The sequence below is a fragment of the Sinocyclocheilus anshuiensis genome, unplaced genomic scaffold, assembly GCF_001515605.1.
Source record: "Sinocyclocheilus anshuiensis isolate Anshui unplaced genomic scaffold, SAMN03320099.WGS_v1.1 scaffold284, whole genome shotgun sequence".
In the NCBI taxonomy this organism is placed as follows: domain Eukaryota; kingdom Metazoa; phylum Chordata; class Actinopteri; order Cypriniformes; family Cyprinidae; genus Sinocyclocheilus; species Sinocyclocheilus anshuiensis.
Genome location: NW_015554266.1, coordinates 812,799 through 832,399, shown reverse-complemented (window position 1 = coordinate 832,399; position 19,601 = coordinate 812,799). Strand labels below are relative to the sequence as shown.

The 19,601-nt window shown below is 39.1% G+C and overlaps 2 protein-coding genes and 1 pseudogene across 2 annotated transcripts; 2 read left to right on the top strand and 1 right to left on the bottom strand.

Moving 5' to 3' along the window:
- Positions 1–512: 512 nt before the first annotated feature.
- LOC107671315 (transcription factor Sp9-like) lies at positions 513–3,103 on the top strand. The gene is made up of 2 exons (XM_016464207.1): positions 513–583; positions 1,425–3,103. Exons 1-2 carry the CDS (start codon positions 563–565, stop codon positions 2,703–2,705), a joined length of 1,302 nt encoding a protein of 433 aa, XP_016319693.1. The 5' UTR covers positions 513–562; the 3' UTR covers positions 2,706–3,103.
- Positions 3,104–5,305: 2,202 nt separating this feature from the next.
- Positions 5,306–12,193, bottom strand: LOC107671316 (corepressor interacting with RBPJ 1-like; annotated as a pseudogene).
- Positions 12,194–12,879: 686 nt separating this feature from the next.
- Positions 12,880–19,601, top strand: LOC107671317 (secernin-3). The gene is made up of 8 exons (XM_016464208.1): positions 12,880–13,048; positions 13,415–13,571; positions 13,713–13,894; positions 16,788–16,987; positions 17,067–17,279; positions 17,900–18,064; positions 18,730–18,908; positions 19,248–19,601. Exons 2-8 carry the CDS (start codon positions 13,416–13,418, stop codon positions 19,407–19,409), a joined length of 1,257 nt encoding a protein of 418 aa, XP_016319694.1. The 5' UTR covers positions 12,880–13,048; position 13,415; the 3' UTR covers positions 19,410–19,601.

The window sequence follows — 19,601 nt, the reverse complement described above, 5'->3', positions numbered from 1 at the left end:
ACCGTTATGGTTTTAACATCTGCATCAAATCACAATATAACCACCTACAAAATAACCACATCACTAAAATAAAAAGCGATCACATCTGCAAATGGTTACGCGTGTGAACCTTTAATTTTAAGCATATCCGTTTGCACATCGACACACAAAACAGATATGGATATCATGCATAAAATCAAGATGAGCCGCTTACCAATCGGAGGATGCCTATTAAATACCAATATGAGCTGTCTGTGCAGATTCTGCGCCTTGATGGCCATATATAAATATATATATAAAAAACGATGAAAAATAGCTGTATTGCTTGACAGTGGGATCAGAACCCCAGTCATTGATTGACGTGCAGCTTTAGTATTTCTGTCATGGTCGCGTCGCTCATTGGTCAGACGCGACTCGCCGCGCGCTCAGATTGGCTGAGTATTGCAGCCAGCTGTACTTCAAAGCACGCGCTCACTATACAACTCGAGTAGAGAGAGTAAAGCTTCAGCGCACTGTCCCTCAGACACACTGGAACACTGAGTCATTGTTCTCTTCAACTAGCTGCCTAGGAAGGGCCCTGGACATGGCTACGTCTATACTTGGGGTAAGCAAGCGCTTCTTCGTTTTAATCCGATGCATTTTTCGTTCTGTTAATTTGACTAATGGCATTGACGTTTCATTGTTGCTTGCTTGCTTGCGTGCATTCAAACTTTTCAATGGCTTTTATTTACATTCTTAAAAATAATGATGCCACAAGAAAACCTTTTCAACTTTGACAAAGGCATTTTAATTGTCTAGTTTTTTTAAGAAAATCAGCCTTTACTAGTACTGCACTCTAAAAAATGCTGGGTTAAATACAACCCAGTGCTGGGTAAAATAGGGACAAACCCAGCAATTGGGTTGTTTTGACCCAGCGGTTGGGTTACTACCCAGAAGGTTGGGTTAAACATTTAACCAAACCGCTGGGTCAAAACAGCCCAATTGCTGGGTCTGTCCCTATTTTACCCAGCACTGGGTTGTATTTAACCCAGCATTTTTTTAGAGTGTGGTGTTTTAAAGAACGCTGAAGGTTAACCTGAAGAAGCTCACTGAAAACTCGAAAACCATGTTCCATGATTCTTTCTGGAAAATAATAATAATATAATAAAACACTGAATCTATAATAGTGTATTGCTTATTCATAAGTTAGTAAAAATAACAATACTACCATAATGTAAACGTGAAATTCGTTAAAGACTTTTTAAGCCATGACATCTCATACAAATAGCCAATTTTGAAAACTACTACGAAAATATTCACAAGTGTAGCAACTGTTTTTCGCGCTTGACTCAATGTTTTGGTTTTATTCAGACAGTTGGTTTAGACTTGTTGGATTGTTTGATTTTCAAAACACCCCAACTATGTTTTACAGTCTAGTAAACAGCATAAACTTTTCATCCAAACAGGAAGAGCCGCGTTTTGGAACTACCCCTTTAGCGATGCTGGCTGCAACCTGCAACAAAATTGGCAACACCAGTCCCCTCACGACTCTTCCCGACTCCAGCGCGTTTTCCAAAGGCGGATTTCATCCCTGGAAAAGATCCTCGTCGAGCTGCAACTTGGGCTCCAGCCTGCCCGGATTCAGCACCTCCGGACTAACGACCTCCACCGGCACGGGAAACAGCGCGTTCTGCCTGGCCTCGACCTCGCCGACCTCCTCCGCGTTCTCCGCCGAATACAGCAGCTTGTTCTCCAACACGGCGAGCGTTTCCTCGCAGGAGTCAGGACAGTCCGCCTTCTTTTCCAAAGTTCACTCGTCGGCAGAGACTTTATATCCGCGGGTCGGCATGGCGCACCCTTACGAATCGTGGTACAAGTCCGGCTTTCACTCCACCATCTCGGGCGAAGTAGCCAACGGCGCGTCCGCGTGGTGGGACGTGCACACGAACCCGGGGTCGTGGCTCGAGGTGCAAAACCCGGCAGGCACTTTGCAAAGTTCGCTGCACTCCGGAACCCCACAAGCCATCCACTCGCAGCTCAGCAGCTACAACCCGGACTTCTCCAGCCTTACGCACTCCGCGTTCAGCTCCGCCGGCATCAGCCCCACGGCGTCCCACCTCCTGTCCACCAGCCAGCACCTGTTGACGCAGGAGGGATTCAAAACTGTGATTCCCACTTACACGGACGCGTCGGCCACAAACGCTATGATCTCCGGCGCCAGCTCGGGTATAGGGACCTCATCCAGGTCCTCCAGGAGATACTCCGGACGCGCCACATGCGACTGCCCAAACTGCCACGAGGCGGAGCGGCTGGGGCCCGCGGGGGCCAGCCTGCGGAGGAAAGGACTCCATAGCTGTCACATCCCGGGCTGCGGTAAAGTCTACGGGAAAACGTCTCACCTCAAGGCGCATCTGAGATGGCACACTGGCGAGAGGCCCTTTGTGTGCAACTGGCTTTTTTGCGGCAAACGTTTCACCAGGTCAGACGAGCTCCAGAGGCACCTGCGCACTCACACGGGGGAGAAGCGGTTTGCTTGCCCGGTGTGCAACAAGCGCTTCATGAGGAGCGACCACTTGAGCAAACACATCAAAACACACACCGCTGGAGGTGGAGGCAAAAAGGGCAGCGACAGTGACACCGACACCAGCAACCTGGAGACGCCCAGGTCTGAGTCGCCCGAACTGATTTTAGAGGGTGTGAACCCACGGGTCACGGTCAAAGATCAGTCTCCGCACCACGAGTCCTGAGCATGGTTTACGAGTATGACCTCAAAAGCATTTATCTCCTAGGTGAATCAAGAATAGGAAACGGGTCTGGAGTATGTGACAAACTCTGACATTGCATTGGAAAGAGCAAATTCAGTGCAACACTGGCTATTTCTGCTGCGCACGGACGAACGCACTCCGCGTTCAGCTTTCAGGACGATAAAGTCTCGGTGTTTTGAACAGTGGACATTTGCTGCGGAATCGGTGCGCTAAAGAGGGAACTAACTAACCACGGCTGCGGGCTGAGCTAATTGTGTACATATATCCACAAAAACAACATGTTATGTTCCCCTGTAAATGTTACTTATGATTGTTTTGTGGTGGATCCTGAAATTCAGGGCATTTTCTTTCCTTTCGACGCACTTTGTGGATGTCAGTATGTATGCTACACAGCTATTTCAAATTCATTTAACCTTTCCTTTTACCTTGCTAAAAATATATAAATGTTTAATTGTATAAAGTCACGCGTATGAGGCTTTCATTTTGTAATTAAAGGGATTTAAAATCGAAAGCTTGGGTTGTCTGATGCAAATGTTTCCACCCAAATGTGTAGTCTCAAATGTAATCGTTTAAAGCCCGCGCGTAATTATTACGCATATTTATTTACATTTGAGAAAAAAAATGAAATAGAGCAGTCTAAACATCGATAATGTAGACTCGTTTTCCCCAGTGGGATAAATCAATAGTTAATGCCCCGGAAAGGCATTTTTGTCCAAATGAAAATCTTGTTAAATAGTATTAATTATGACTTGGAGCGCATCGCAGCCCCATGTGTCTTGTATTGGCGATTAGGGATTCGTGTCTTATCAAATATCTAATTACTCTCCGAGACATCATTTGTTCAGCAGCTCTTTATCGCACATTTTCCGAGGGGATTCAGTGACAAAGGGCCTCTGCATATTTATTTGAATTGCTCAAATTAACTGCTTAAATTTGCATGTCAAATGGAAAATGTCCATCCAAGAGAGTGCTGATGGCATAAAGCATCGTTTAGCTTTTATAAAACGCTACACTTGATTTGGTGGTATGGGAACAGATCCCCCCCCTCCTCTCTTTCTTTCTTGCCTTTTCTGGATGCCACTTTTGAAAGGGGAAATGGGGAGAGGCCTTATGCTAATGTTGGATTTAAAATGCTCTCGCAGTCAAATGGTCCCTGGCTGTTATTTGAATATCAGTGGCCCTGTACTGAAAAGGTTCAAGGATGCTCTCTGACTTCTTTGTGTTTACCCAGTGCAGCGTCCGATCCCACAGAAAACCCGGCGGAATAATTAGGCTACAGCTCGAGCCCTGCCTGGGAACTCGTTAGGGCTGCGCGTCTGCTCCACACGCTTTCTGTGCTACAAGGTAAATTGACCAGAAGGCAATAGAATACAATTATTTTCATTTCCTTCTGTGTGCTGGTGGCCGGTGCCGATCACAGACAGTAAGCCTATTCAGAAAAAAAATAAAAAAATAGCCTACACAAATAGAAAACAGTCCATTATCATTTAATGACCTCGTGAAAAACTGATAACATTTTGCAAATAACGAATAAAAAATATTTAAGGCTAATAAATCTTTCAATTGCAAAATATAGTGGTCAAATATCCAAGGCTTTAAATGTGATAAAATGCAATTTCCGTTTTACACCAATTTAGGCAGTGTTTTCTCCAAATAGCAGGTGTACAGAATACAGTTCTCGGTCTTTTCAAAGTTAATGTAGGATGCGACGATTTTATGGCACACAATTCAAATTTTGTGTTACGGAAATGAGCGCTATTTGGGCGTGAAGGCATTCACGAGCACGCTTTACAATTATATGGTTCTATTAAGATTTACAAACGGGAGCTTATACACGGACAAGATCTAAGTGCCTTTCAGGCTTTTGGAGGGAGTGATGCGCCTGGGGTGGCGGACAGTGGCGCTGTCACTCACGGCCTTTTGTGCGCGTTTCTCTGGAATGCCCTCTGACTGAGCGCGAGGCAGAAATCAGCTTTGTTTGCCGCGCGGTAATAAAAGAGAGATCAAAGAGGAGCGCCGCGGCGCGGGAAACTCAGCCGTGACGGTAGTGTGAGTTTCCCGCGCTCCCGGAGCGGCACTGCTCTTTCATTTCCCCTTTAGTCAGAAAATGTCCATCAATCGCAGAACGTGTTCACAAATTAAATGCTTATTATTAATAATAATAAATCAACCGATTCACTCCAGAGAATGGTAGCTGATAATGTTTTTCTGTCACATTCTGCCGTTCAGTGGGTTATTAATGTTTTCCAGTGACATGCAAAAAACTAAAGTGGTCAGTGTTTATGTTCCTATAATATCCAACATCATTTGAATTGCAATTAAATAGACTTTTTCATAGTACTTCAGCGCCAGGAAACGAATTCATTTTGCAGCTGAACACAATAATAACGAGAAATAAAGAGAAATGTCCCCCTGAATAAAAAAATCAAGATTCAGTTACTACCAAATAATTTCCCAAACAAAACCATTTAAACAACTGTTACATAACTCCGTCCTCTTTGAGATGATGAGGATGAAGAGTTGTGAAGGTTGAATGTGGTTGAGGAGTAACAGACGTCAAGTTTTGTGCCACAATACCTATATTTTACACTTTTTGTTTTATTTACAAGTTGTAGAAACGGATTTAAGGTAAGAAAGGAGCTTAAAAACATAGTTAAATGAACTTAAACGAACAGACTGCAAAATTATTAATCAAGTTATTATGAATGGAATATGTACCCTCTTGTAAAAAGACTCGGAGACAAACAAACGTTACATTTGGGAAGGGCTAAATGCTTAGAGAAAAGAGAACATGTGTTAAACCAGGACTACAGCAAACACACTGAAAAAAAAAACTGAAAGAATGAGCCAAAGATCATTTTAATTCCGCTCTACAACAGGTTGAGTTTTTACATTCTCAGAGCGCACTCTTCTGGAGAAATTCCCAGAGCTGCCTGTGAATGGGGAACAAATGGGAAAGCCACCCAAACAAATAATTTACACCAAAAACAATTAAGTTTCTGTCATTTATCAACCCTCATGTCGGTCCAAATCCTTACGACTTTAGGAAATAAAATGTTAAAATATATACATTTAAACAGCTAGTTTTTCCTGTACAACAGCAGTTGTGACCTCTATGAATGTACATGAATAATGAATTGAATTTTGGTTTGTTTGCCACACAAAAGTTATTGAATGACTCCAGAAGACGTAGAATATAAGTCAAGAAGCACAAAGAGTCATTTTAAGGTTCTGCAGTGGTTAGGGTTTGGAACAACATGAGGGTGAATCAATTCTGTAAGAAGTTTCATTTGAATCGTTCCTTTAGTCAGTGAAGTAATGATGGTGTCCACTTTCAGCTATTTCCCTCTACTGGGTTCATTTCTATCAGAGTGTCTTACTCTTTCCCGACTTCTGCTTCTTTCCCTCTTGCCCTTGTCTCGTTCTTTGCTCCCGTCTCCTCTCTCTCTCTCTCTCCCTGCTCGTGCTCCTGTATCTCTCCTTACCTCTCTCTTTCTCATCTCTCCGTCACCGAGGGCTCCTGCTCCGTTCTCTCCTCCTCTCCTGTGTCTATCTCTACCTCTCTCTTTGTCGTCTCTCCATCTCTCTCTGCTGTGCTTCTTGTCTGGTGACCTCTGAACTCTGTGCTCATTGTGTTTTGAATGTGCGTGTTTGGAGTCTTTCTCGCGCTCTCTCTCAGAGCTGCTGTCACTGGACGAGTCTCTCCTTCTCTTGCTCTTCTTCTTGGCTTTCTTTCCGGCGTGTTTCTCATCCTCAGAGATGATGTCTGATGAGCTGCTGGATGAACTCACACTCTTAACTTGTTTCTTTTTCTGCTTCTTTTTGCTCTTCTTCTCCTTTTTCTTTTCAAGACGGTCACGTTTTCTAAAAAAAGAAGAAGGGGATGACAGTTATCAGACAGCAGATTAATTGGTCATTGTTACAGTATATTGTGGACATTTTCCGTTTGGTTTTGTGTGCATTTTATATTTTATAATTATATGGTGTGTTATATACACTGGTGTTTAAAAGTTCTATTCTATATAATGGCTGTTCTTATGAACTTTCTATTCATCCAAGAATCCTGAAATAAATGCATCATGGTTCCCACAAAAATATTAAGCTGCACAACTGTTTTCAACATTAATAATAATAAGATGAAATGTTTCTTGAGCAGCATATTGAATGATTTCTGAGAGATCATGTGACGCTACTTGCTTGAACTAACTAGTTTATAAAGACTTTAAAAATGACAGATATTCTATTTTTCAATCTCAAAAAAAGAAAATAAATTAAAATAAATAGTTAGGTGACACTAATAATATAACTTTTTTTTTCTTTTCATTTAATTTTATTGGTAACACTGCATTTTGAGGTCCAATACTCACTATTAACTAGTTACTTATTAGCATGCCTATTACGAGCATATTGGCTATTTATTAGTACATATTAATGCCTTATTTTAGATTCCTTAATCCTATCCCACACCTAAATTTAAAAACTACCTTACTAACTATTAATAAGCAGCAAATTAGGAGTTTATTGAGGCAAAAGTCGTAGTTAATAGTTAATAATGAAATTAAAGTGTGAACATTTTATTTATACCACTTTATATTAATAGTAATTAGACATCAATGTGATTATTATAAAGTCAGCTGGTTGTGTGCATGTGTAATAAATAATCACACCTAAGCAGTTTCTGCTTTTGTTTGGTGGTCAGAGACTTCAGGAACTCCACCTCAGGGTCGTCCTCTTCCTCACTGGCCACAAGCTCCTGAAGCACAAACACACACATTAACACTGTTGTGTAGAAGCACAGTTTGAAATCCAGCATGTCTCTGCTCTCTTGCAATTGTAGTTGTTGGTCTCATCAGTTCTAGTTTCTAGGGAATCGCTCGTGAGCCGTCTGTTCAATAACTGGACGTTTTTCTGCAATCCCACGCTGAGCTCCAGACATGGATATCATGGGTCATATTTGGGCAGGGGCCAGGAGATTACCTGTGCTGGATCACTCATGGTGCTGTCCCTCCCAAGGACACATTTCTTCAGCGCAAACCCACTGTTTCGCATCTCTGCCATTAACTCGGAGGGGTGCATTGACGGACCTGTTAGGACAAATCACTCTTTCAGAACAAATAATGTTTGATCATGCCAGAGAGACGTACACTAGCGGCTTTGTTAACACAAACACACACCAAATCAACTCCCTTGTCTTCCAGCTGGGTCAGGCGTACAGTTTTATTCTGCTGAAGCAGAGGTTTCAACCAATCAAAACACTAAATAATAACATTTCCCCACCAACACAAGAGTAGTATCTATCTGCACTCTGCTACAACTAGGAATGCACGATATATCGGCCACCATATCGGTATCGGCCGATAAATGCTCATTTTTTCTGTTATCGGTATCGGCCCGATAAGAAAATTTGGCCGATATCTTAAAGCCGATAAATTATTTCCTTCAGAGACACTTCAGATGCACGCTGTTCGTTTGCAGCCTTTTGTGCAATTGTACGTTTGTAATATTGTGTTTATTTAATGTATATCTGATTTATCTCATATAGAATGCGTTTGGTTAAGTTAAAAGAGCGCTTCAGTTTACCGGTGATCATCTTTAGCTCAGCGCACGCAGCTCAAACAGCAGTGCACAACATTAATAACTATGATTGGGAATGTCGTGTATATAACATTCTAATGAGAACATTATTATAATAAAACGTTGTGAATTCTTTGGGTTTAGTTGCTGTGTTTCAGCGCGTTGTTATGGGAAGAGCGCATCCACAACAGGATCACACATTCTGACTATAGAACGCAATAACTGCATAATTTTGTACATATACTGTATAAGTTGTAATATTATGTTTATGTTGTATTAATATTAATCTCAGGATGCATTTCCTTGAGTTAAATAAGCTGCCAGCAAAACGCTTCAGTTTACCATGTTCATTCAGCTCTTCAGCTTCAGCACGCGCAGCTCAAACGGCTGCTATTTAAAACCGTGGTATTAATTTGTTACTTTTTCAAAATCATTGATACATTATTAATAATAACAACCACTTTTATTTTTCTCTTATTATTTTCCTCAACAATATGATTTAGTAATTAAAATAATTTAATTATTGTCCGTGCAGAAGCTATTCCGTTTTATTGATCTATGGCGCATTCATTTTGATTCTTTACACGTGTAATGATGTCCAGTGACTTGTTTGCATTATTTATGCATTATTTTATTTATTTGTAAGACTTTTTTATGACTAAATTTGGTAATGGGAGAGTAAAATTATTTTTAAAACGTACATCGTTCAAACTAGGCTGCTTATGTTGAAGTGTTTGGGATTTAATGTTTAATGATGAGACTTTTGTAATCAGGCTCTCAAAAAGTATATAAAAATTTGGATATAGATTTATCGGCTATCGGCTTTCAAAAATAAAGAATTATTGGTCAAAATGTTCATATCGGTACATCCCTAGCTACAACATACACACACTGTGAGCAGCTCTCAGGAGAGAGACACTGCCGCCACATTGATTCATTTGAATAATAGAAACGCAACCACACAAACGGAGAGAAAAGTACCAAAGTACACAACACTACCTCTAAGTCTTTTAATTTGAAGATAAAGTGATACTCCACCCAAAAATTTAAATTATGTGGTTATTTTCCCACCTTCATGTTGTTCCAAAACTATTTTGAAAAATATCAGTGATTTATTTGTCAAATTCTGTCCAAGTCAGTGTTGTTTGGTTCCCCATGTTCTTCAAAAAAATATGATTTTTATTTCTTTTTAAATTTTGGGTGGAGTATCAATACAATTTTGATTTTATTCTGGAAACAGTGTTATTTTAGTATCACTGACATACTATTATAGTTCTTGTTATTATTTTGAATTCTTTTTCACTTTAATTGTAATTAAAGTTTTAATTTTGTAGCATGTTTTTGTCATGTTTATCAGTTGTTTTTTTTAAATAGTCTGTCATTTGTATTTTATTAATAGTTATTTGTTTGTCTTAGTTTATTTAGTTTAAGTTATTTTAGTACTTCAAGGAGACTTCTTTAAAAAGCATTACAAGTCTTACTGATCGCAAACTTTTGAGCGGTAGTGTATATATATATATTTATTTATTTATTTTTCGTTTTAGTAAACTATAATAACCCTGTCTATATTTGAGTTGACATGTCTGGATAATAATAGTAGTTTGTGTATGAAATATTCCATCATATTTTTTATTCTTCAAAATAAATGAATTTGCTATCACTAAATTTATGCCATCACTACTTCACCAGCATCATATAATCACAAATAATTTATTAGATTACAGTAGATCATCTAAAACCTTAAAACCATGAAATGCACTTAAATGTTTGCCTAACTGCTTCAGCTCAGGATAGTTACTCCTGAAGGTTACTACTGTTAGGGACTGTGTGTGTGTGTGTGTTCTAAAGTCCACTTTCATATGATGCCATTAGTCACATGGCACTGGCTCAAAAACTTGGCTCTTTTTTTGTATTGTAGAATTTCTAGGTGCATTTTTAGACATTGTCGCCATCTACAGGTCTGAAAGTGTATATCAGCTCTAATATAAGTGGAGCAAACGTGCCATAAGGACTGAATTGGACACTATAAGGAAAGAGCATTATACCTGCTTCATCACTGGCCATAGAGCCAGCGTTGATCCCTGATAGACTCACGATCCGTGTACACATGACCCCATTTATGACACTTAATGCAGCGCACATTCCGCACCTAAAACAATTAAACACCGAGAAAACAAGTGCAACACTCACATGCTCACTGCATCTAGACATTTGTGGAATAATCGTTAATCTACATATATGAAGGTGTAGAGCACAGAATGATACATCACCTGAATGCCAAAAGGCTGATCTCGAATATTCATGTCATCCTTTGCATACCCGAGAAGATAGAAAATAACAGTAAGAAATGCATAAACGTGCAAATCTGAGAACCTATAACAACTTGTGAACTTACTTTTCACGAGGAGCTACTTTCTGCCACTCAAACTTGTACTCAGATTCTCCTTCCTAAGGAGGAGAAAGTGCAGTCATTTTAGGAGATATCATGAGCTGCCTGTGGAAAATGCCTTCATAACTCTGTAAAGCCTAACATATGAAAAAAATAGTCAGAAAAATCGAATTTTATGAAAGGAAACATTTTACAATTTACACATTTAGACAAAATCTTAAATGTGATGTTCAAAGCTCTGTAGTATCAAAACATAAAACGCAATGCAATACAATTATGATTGAGAGATGAACAAATAAATGTTCCTCAAAAGCCTGATGACCATATTTGATAAACACGTTTTAACATTATTTTTCCAAAAAAAAAAAAAAAAAAGATGTATGGATAATCAAATAAACCCAAGTTGCTTCAGTCCCGGAAATGTTCATCCTTGAAATACTGTTAACAATTTAAAATGTATTCTTATGTTTACAGTAAAGATTTCACAGCAAAACAACATGCGTATGACGACGTGAAGGGGATGTTATTTCTTGATAAAACAATGATAAACTATTAATCAGACAACAGAAGGCATGTAGAACTTTGTGCTTTTGATGAAATTTGATCATGGTGATGATTTACATGCGTCTATTAAATATAATGCAGTAGGCTTTATGGGGTTAAACACGCTTGACGAGTTTAATATTCAGATTTAAAAGTGTGACAGAGCACAATCACTAATAATCAACAACAAACTCTAACATAATGTAAATGAACATGACCTCTTTAGTCTCCTCTGGAGGACGTTGGTGATGATATAAAGAAGAATAAAAAAACAGGTGAATATATACTCTTTAGTTTAACTTGTTTTTTTTTCAGATTCTTAATTTTCTTTGATTAAATCAAAAATATTTATGTATTCATGTTTAGTCATGATTAGGAAGAAAACGATAAGTTAGCATCACTTACATGAATGACTTTATCGCAAGTTTATCACCTTTAGATGCTCCTGGAGGTGCTTCATACATGAAATTAAGGCCACTCTTCACACGATCATCTCCCATCAGCAGTCTGGAATATAATACATGCAACAGACACATTCACGGGTAACTGCCTGTGAATGTGTATTATTCCCAGGTTTATGAAGCAAAATACCAAGTCAAACGGGTCTCAAAAGCACATTTAATGAACTGAAGTCTTGCCAGCAGCACATGTGAGTGCTGTGTGCAGCTCCTCTAAGGTTAACCTGCTGTTGTATGTGTCCTGCTCCTTCAGGTAAGCCTGCATCAGTTCCTCCTGCGTATCCAATTAGAAAAATACAGAAAGATCTGAACTAATGTTGACAGCAGACCGGCAGTCGCTTGCTAGCTAAAACCTCCCGCTTACCTTCTTTATGTTGGATTTTGATGCAGGATGGAAATCTTTTTTTGCACATGAAATTAGCAAAAGACTTGCCCATGTTTGACCACCAGCGTAACGATCAACACTTCAAAACAAAACACCAGCAGCAGCGGCGCTTCTTTATGACGCAATGCGGATGAGAGCGGCGCAAAGCAGCACATCCGGGCTTTTCCATATTACTAGTAACAACTATTTCTATGAGGTAAATGTGTTATTCATAAATATACATTTGGGAGAAATAAGCCGTCAAGTTCAACAATACCTAAAACATTATTAAGTTAAAAAAAAATTAGAAAGCTGTAAAATGAGATAATGTTTGTAAACATTTAAATGTTTGACTTTTATTATTTAATTTATTTATTTATGCATTCATTCATTCATCCTAGCTGGCTGTATTTGTAAGAATAAAGAAAGAAAGAAAGAAAGAAAAATCGGGTTTTTCCAAATGTTTTTATTTTAATTGCAAAACATGTACAGCGCATGTAGTAATACATCATAATAAATAATGTCAAATCAACATTATTATACAAGTGTTTCATTTTCATTTGACTGATTTTCATTATTTTCTATAATTATATTTGCGCTCCTGTAATGTTTGTTATTTATATTATACTTTTTTTTGCATTATGTTGATATATTTTCTATTTTATAATGCTTTAATAATGCAGTGTTTGCGACAGCGGAATCAAACAGCCAATCAAAAAAGCTACTGCGCAACCATGTGACTGGTGCGCCGTGGCCCCGCCCACTTTACCCGCTGATTAAACACACACGGGGATCGACTAGACTCGCGCGTGAGATCGGTTGCGCAGGTGTTTGCGTGCTACTGAATCAGGTCGCCGAGCATGCGGGTCTGTGTCAGTCTGCAGGCGGTTCTGTTTATGGAGAAAGGAAAAGGAAAGTAAACAGATGCTTAATCTCACCGAACAGAGCAGTGATTCTCTTCGTACCTGGTATTTGTATATACGCTGAGTTGGACAAGGTAAATCATATTATGTAAGGCATATTGTAAAAAATGATTGCTGTAATATTTGAATCAGCGCTATGCATCTTAAAAGCTACCATACTAGTGGTAAAGAATGCTTCATGCAAAGACCTATATGCTTCTAAGAGTTCATTCATGCTGTTGATGTGGTATATTTTAATTTCCTGGTACTTCAAGGTCAGTGTTTTTTTAATTTTTGTATTTTTATGAATCAATGGTTGCCATGTCATCCATGCATGAACAGAGATGTTGGCATCATATCTCCTATAGTAGTTTTTCAGCACATGAACTCTGTATGTTATTGGGCAAAAACATTGACATAATCTCCACTGAATGTTTTTGTTTCTACACTTTTTATTTCAGGATGTACCCAACCTCCTGCGACACTTTTGTAGCCTTGCCTCCATCTACAGAGGGTCAGCGGATAGTCTTCGGGAAGAACTCGGACAGACCCTGCGATGAAGTTCAAGAGGTGGTCTACTTCCCTGCTAAGAGCCATGACCCAGAAGAAAAAGTTGAGGTATCTCAAGAAGATCTGATACAGCTGTACTGTCTTCCACAGGCTTCAAATGAGTAGTGTACACTTGATTATTGTTCAAAATCTGATTATCAAACATAAAAGAACCCTTTTGTTAAATTATTCTGTTTGTCATGTGATCAGTGTACATATATAGAGATAGAGCAGGTGGCTCAGACGTATGCAGTGGTCCTGAGTCGTCCCGCCTGGCTGTGGGGGGCAGAGATGGGGGCAAACGAGCATCAGGTGTGCATCGGGAACGAGGCGGTTTGGGGGAAAGAGAGTGCAGATGGTGAAGAGGCTCTCCTGGGCATGGATCTCGTCAGGTAATCAACAGTTTTTCAATTCAACATTTCATATTCAGCATCGACTAATCTAAATACTATAATTCAGAATATGTTGCAGGTTCATTTAAAAAAATTCTATTTCATGTGGCAATGTGTGCGTTTATATGGGATGTTTTTTTTTTGCATGTCTTTATGAAGTCTTAAATTAAGTTTGATAAAATTTAAAGGGATAGATCACCCAAAAATGAAAATGTGGTGTATTAGAGGTAAAAAATGATATAAATACTGTTCGGTTTCTCGCACAAACCGATCGTTTCATGTCTTAGGACATCAGTGTGTCGTCACGAGCCGCAGGGTTTAATTTGGATTTGTCTGTGCATGTTTTTTTTACTCTCATAGATTTTGTTACCATTGCCATGCATTATACGACTGATAGACTGCAACGGCTGGAGTTAAAAATCTCCGTTTGTGTTCTACTGAAGGAACAAAGTCACCTACATCTTGGATGCCCTGGGGGTAAGCAGATAAACATCACATTTTCATTTTTGGGTGAACTATCCCTTTAAGGACATAAACAAAGTTGTAAATATCTTAAATGGTATACCAAATGTCTTATTTATCATTTTAGGAGGTCTTAAATTTGGGGACGAAAAAACAGGAATCATCATACAGCCAAATGTGATTATTAAACTTAAAACGGCTGTGATTTACAGATATATTCCCAGTAGCTTTGGTACTTTTGTCAGATCACAGTTGAAATTCTCACAAGTACTACTTCAACCTTAACATTATCTCGTCACTTGTACACATCATAAATGCAATTTCTCATTCTTTTAACCAAATCACCAATGCATTGGTAAATGCTGCGATTGATTATGTACAGTTGTTGGCTGTTTCCTGCATATATTGTACTGGTTCTCTGTTGAATAGTCTTATCAAAATGACTAGGCAAAAGAATGAGAGATTGCTTTTATGTAAGCAATAAGGAACGAGAGGCCGTGCTGTATTGTGAATAAATCACGGCTGAAGGGCGTTGTTAATTAGTACCCCTTCAGCCGTGATTTATTCACAATACAGCACCACCTCGAGTACCTTATTGCTTTTATTAAAACGGTTGCCACACAATAAAAATATAAAAAAATCAAAAATGTATGTATTGATGTGTTACTTTTTTGAAGCAATTTCCTTAAATGCTGTCCTTCCGCTAAAAAATAGTTCCTGACAGCAACAGTAAACAGCAAGAGAATGTTCCGAACGTGCCTCATCTAATGGAGCTTAAATAAAAACAGAGAACAGGAGCTATTATCATCCTGTTATCATTTTTTAAACACCATATATGATATTTTCGCGCGCACAAGTTACATCTGCTTATCTCTCGCATGAGAAAGCATCTGTTTTCCTTCTTTTCGTTTTAAAACAGACCGATTCGTGGCACAGCGCGAGTTTGTGAGCGTCATTACAGTGTAAACTGATGGATATACAGAATCATACCTGAGACAGAAAACTAATAAATACAGTAATATTCCCTCCTCACTTCGGAAACGGTAGGCTTCCACACAGACGCGCACACATCAACATATCTCCGCATGAGAAGCGTTTATTAGACGGGGGAAGGGCATGGTCTCAAAATTAAAGATAAAAGATGCAACATAACGCAGTAGGGGTCACTCATACTTCATTAAATAAATAACAAACAGTTAATTTTGCCGAAATACATAATACACGGAAAAGTTTTGACGCTATATTATTGATTGTTTATGTTGCTAAGGGTGTTGCTCAGTGATACACAGAACCATTGGGTGAAGCGGTCATAGCAGTGCTGTATCGTGAATAAAGCACAGCTGCTGACCAATCAGAATCGAGGAATGGAACTAACCGTTTTATAAGTTGTGTACAAGCGACTAGAAGAGATGACTGAAGAAGCAGTTTTAAGAATTTCAATTGTGATGTACTACAGCAAATGAGAAAAACTGTAATAGTCCCAGAGCATTTCAGCATTTCATTTCAGAGCAAAAGTCCTGCATTATGCATACAATCTTTTTCTTTCCCCCATTATTATTGGTATTTTTGTTACACATAACCAAGTATACATAACCAAGTCATGTGACGTGTGACGTGACATGTGGCCAAGTATGGTGACCCATACTAGGAATTAGTGCTCAGCAATTAACCCATCCAAAGTGCACACACACAGCAGTGAACACGCACACACCGTGAACACACACCCGGAGCAGTGGGCAGCCATTTATACCACAACCTTTGGGTTATGAGTCCGACTCTCTAACCATTAGGCCACGACTTCCCCTCCAATAATGTGTATCTAGCAATTAATCCAACGTAAATTCTTGTGGGTTCTCTGTAATACAAATGAAAGACTACCAGCATTATTTAACACAATCAGTATATGGATTTCACTAGTATCAGCGCAATAATCTGTTCATTGCATTTCTCTAAACATTATTATTGTATCAGTAACATCTCAAAATGACCCACCTCTAATTTTTGTGTATTTATGTATTAGTATTTAAAAACCAGGTATAGTACACATGTTGAATAGAACAGGTTTGAGTAAGCTCAGGCTATAGTGACCCTGTTTTGCAGTAGAATGTGGTTCCAGTCCGTTTAATTAAACAGTATGATAGTATAGGTTCGTTCTGCACAGATATACCGTATTAATTTTATTTGTGCAAGTCTTTAAAAAGGTCTTAAAGGGATAGTCCACCCAAATAAATAAATGAATCCTTCAACATTTACTCCTGTTGCTCCAAACGTGCATTACTTTCTTTCTTCTGTGAAATGTAAAAGAAGATATTTTGAAGAATGTTGGTAACCTAACAGTTTTGGTTCCCATTTACTTTTATTGTATGAGCAAAAATTACAGTGGAAGTCAATACACAAGGGGTTAAACGCTGGTTGTCTGTATGTACTGTAGGCTGGCTCTGGAGAGGGCCGACAGTGCGGAGCGGGCTGTAGACGTGATAACACAGCTGCTGGAGAAACACGGCCAGGGAGGGAACTGTATGGAGGATGAGTGTGGATTCACATACCATAACAGCTTCCTCATATCAGACCGCACAGAGGCCTGGGTGCTGGAGACTGCTGGGAAATACTGGGCAGCAGAGAGAGTGGAGGGTAAATACTGAGTCATGCCACATTACAGCTTCAAACTGAAATCAATCAAAGCGTTTAATGCTGTTTCCCTCTCTTAAAGCCGGCTATAGGAACATCTCCAACGAGTACTCCATCACTACTAAGATCGATAAGGAGCACGCGGAGTTGAGGACGTACGCACAGCAGCAGCGCTGGTGGAATGGAAAGGCTGAGTTCAGCTTTGCTAAGGTTTACTCCTACTCAACCACGGCCCGGATCGAGGCGGCAGAGGGACGCTACTGTGAGGGACGCAAACTTCTGCAGAAGAGCGAGGGTGACTGTCAGATTGGTGGTAGAAGTGATCTGCAAAATCATGCAAAGTGCTAAATAATCTACTCACACATTCATGCCAGTGTAATCGGATGATTGTGACTACTAGTGAACACACAAAGTGAATTTGTGTTTATGATACGGGATCAAAAGGCTTTTGCTCACATGCTTGACAAGAGGTTTATAGACTGATAATAAGAATAGTGCCTTTCTTTACAAAACTAAAATGAAAATGTAATGTTTGTTGGCTTTTGGTGAATGTTGGGGTCTCAGTGAACATGGGAATTCCTTCAGTCTAGACAAAGTTTTCTTTTTAGAATTAAAATAGTTTATAATTAATCTGATTAGCTGGTGTAAGAATCTGGACAAAGAAGCTCAAAATTAAGAGAATTGATCATTTTGAGTACGCCATCTATTCATATAACCATTTGTGATATTTCATAGTTTTAATGACTTTACTTTTATTTGAATGTAGAAAACAGTAATAAAAAACAAATGGATTTGTCCAAACTTTTGATTGGTACAGTAGATCACTGTAAATTGCTATTTAGGATTGTATAGTAGATTATGTGTTTTGTATAGGTTATTTATGGAGAGTTCTAATGTCATTATACTGTCCTACAGGCCACATCACAGCAGAGACCATGATGGATATTTTGAGGGATAAGGAAAGCGGAATCAATATGGAGGGAATGTTCATGACTACAGGAAGTATGGTGTCTGTCGTCCCGAAAGACCAGAATTTACCCGGCGTCCACTTCTTCACTGCTACTCCAGACCCTGACAGGTACAGTACAGCCGGTGACACTTTACAGTTAAAGGGTTAGTTCACCCAAAAATGAAAATTCTGTCATTAATTACTCACCCTCGTGTTGTTCCAAACCCGTAAGACCTTCGTTCATCTTCGGAACATAATTTAAGATATTTCTGATGAAATCTGAGGGCTCTCTGACCCTCCCATAGACAGCAAGGTAACTACCACGTTCAAGGTCCAGAAAAGTACCAAGATGATCGACAGAGTAGTCCGTGTGATATCAGTGGTTCAACTGTAAAGTTACGAAGCTACGAGAATACTTTTTTGCAAAATAACGACTTTATTCCACATTTTCATCTCTACTGCGTCACTTGTGGATGCGCGTTCACGATAGTATCATGACGCGAGCGTGTGGCGGCGCCGACCCAGATCCGGCACACTTTACCGTTGAACCACTGATATCACACGGACTACTTTGTCGATATGTATTTACAAATGTTGAAATTTACATGAACAGATTAATAAATGCAATAAAGTATTTTACATTGTTAGTTCATGTTAACTAATGTAGTTAACTTTAAAAAAAAAAAAAAGGAACCTTATTGTAAAGTGTGACCTTAAATCCTAATGTTACTATGGTAACACTTTACAATAAGGTTCCATTAGTTAATTAGTTACAATGAACAATACATTTATTACACTGTCTTTAAGCCGTTTATTTTTGTAGTGGACATAAAGCAGCTGAAGCATACGTGTTCTCCGTGTTTTGGAGAGGAGGATCCCGTGAAGAAGAAACCCCGTTTCCAGAGCAAACCCAACCGCAAACACCCTCTGTTTCTGAAACACGAGGTGGCCGCTGCCATCATCGACAGCACCAGGGTAAGCGGTTAAACAGAACGCTTGTGGCTAAAATATCACAACGTAGTCGCAGTGCACAAAGTGTTTTAAGAGTGGCGGTATTTATTAAGCAAGCTCTGCTACTAAGTTCACATGCAAAGACGTTAGCCAATCATAACAAAGGTCATTAGCATGGAAAACCTATAATAAAATAGCCAAAACTGTTTGTTTTGGAGAGATGGTGGGAAATCCTCATGAAAAACTAACTTACAAATGTTGTTCTGTGCAAGAAAGTGCAGGGATTGGGCTTTTTAATTTATTTTAACTAATGATAAATGTTTATAATCTGATATGATGAGGCATTATTGTTTGTGTGTTCAGGAGAGAGGAGAGCGGATCGTAGAGAAAATGAGAGCTCTGGAGAAGCAGAAGCTGGCAGAGATGGAGAAATATCTCACTGAGGGGATTGAAGATGCAACGCTGCCGGTTCATCTCTTCACAGACACTGTAGATGAGGAGTTTAGTATTTATAGCAGCGCCTGAGACTCCAATTCTAAAAACGTGTTTAGAATTAATTGGATTATTAGGTGTTTCTTTAACTATGGGCACTCTGGACCTGTGGACACTAAAGCACACTTCTTCACCTGTTTAACAAAATTGAAGCTTGGAATAGAGGCATAATAAAAATATTCGGTTACAATTTATTTTAAGGTGTCCTTGTTACAGCATTAAAGT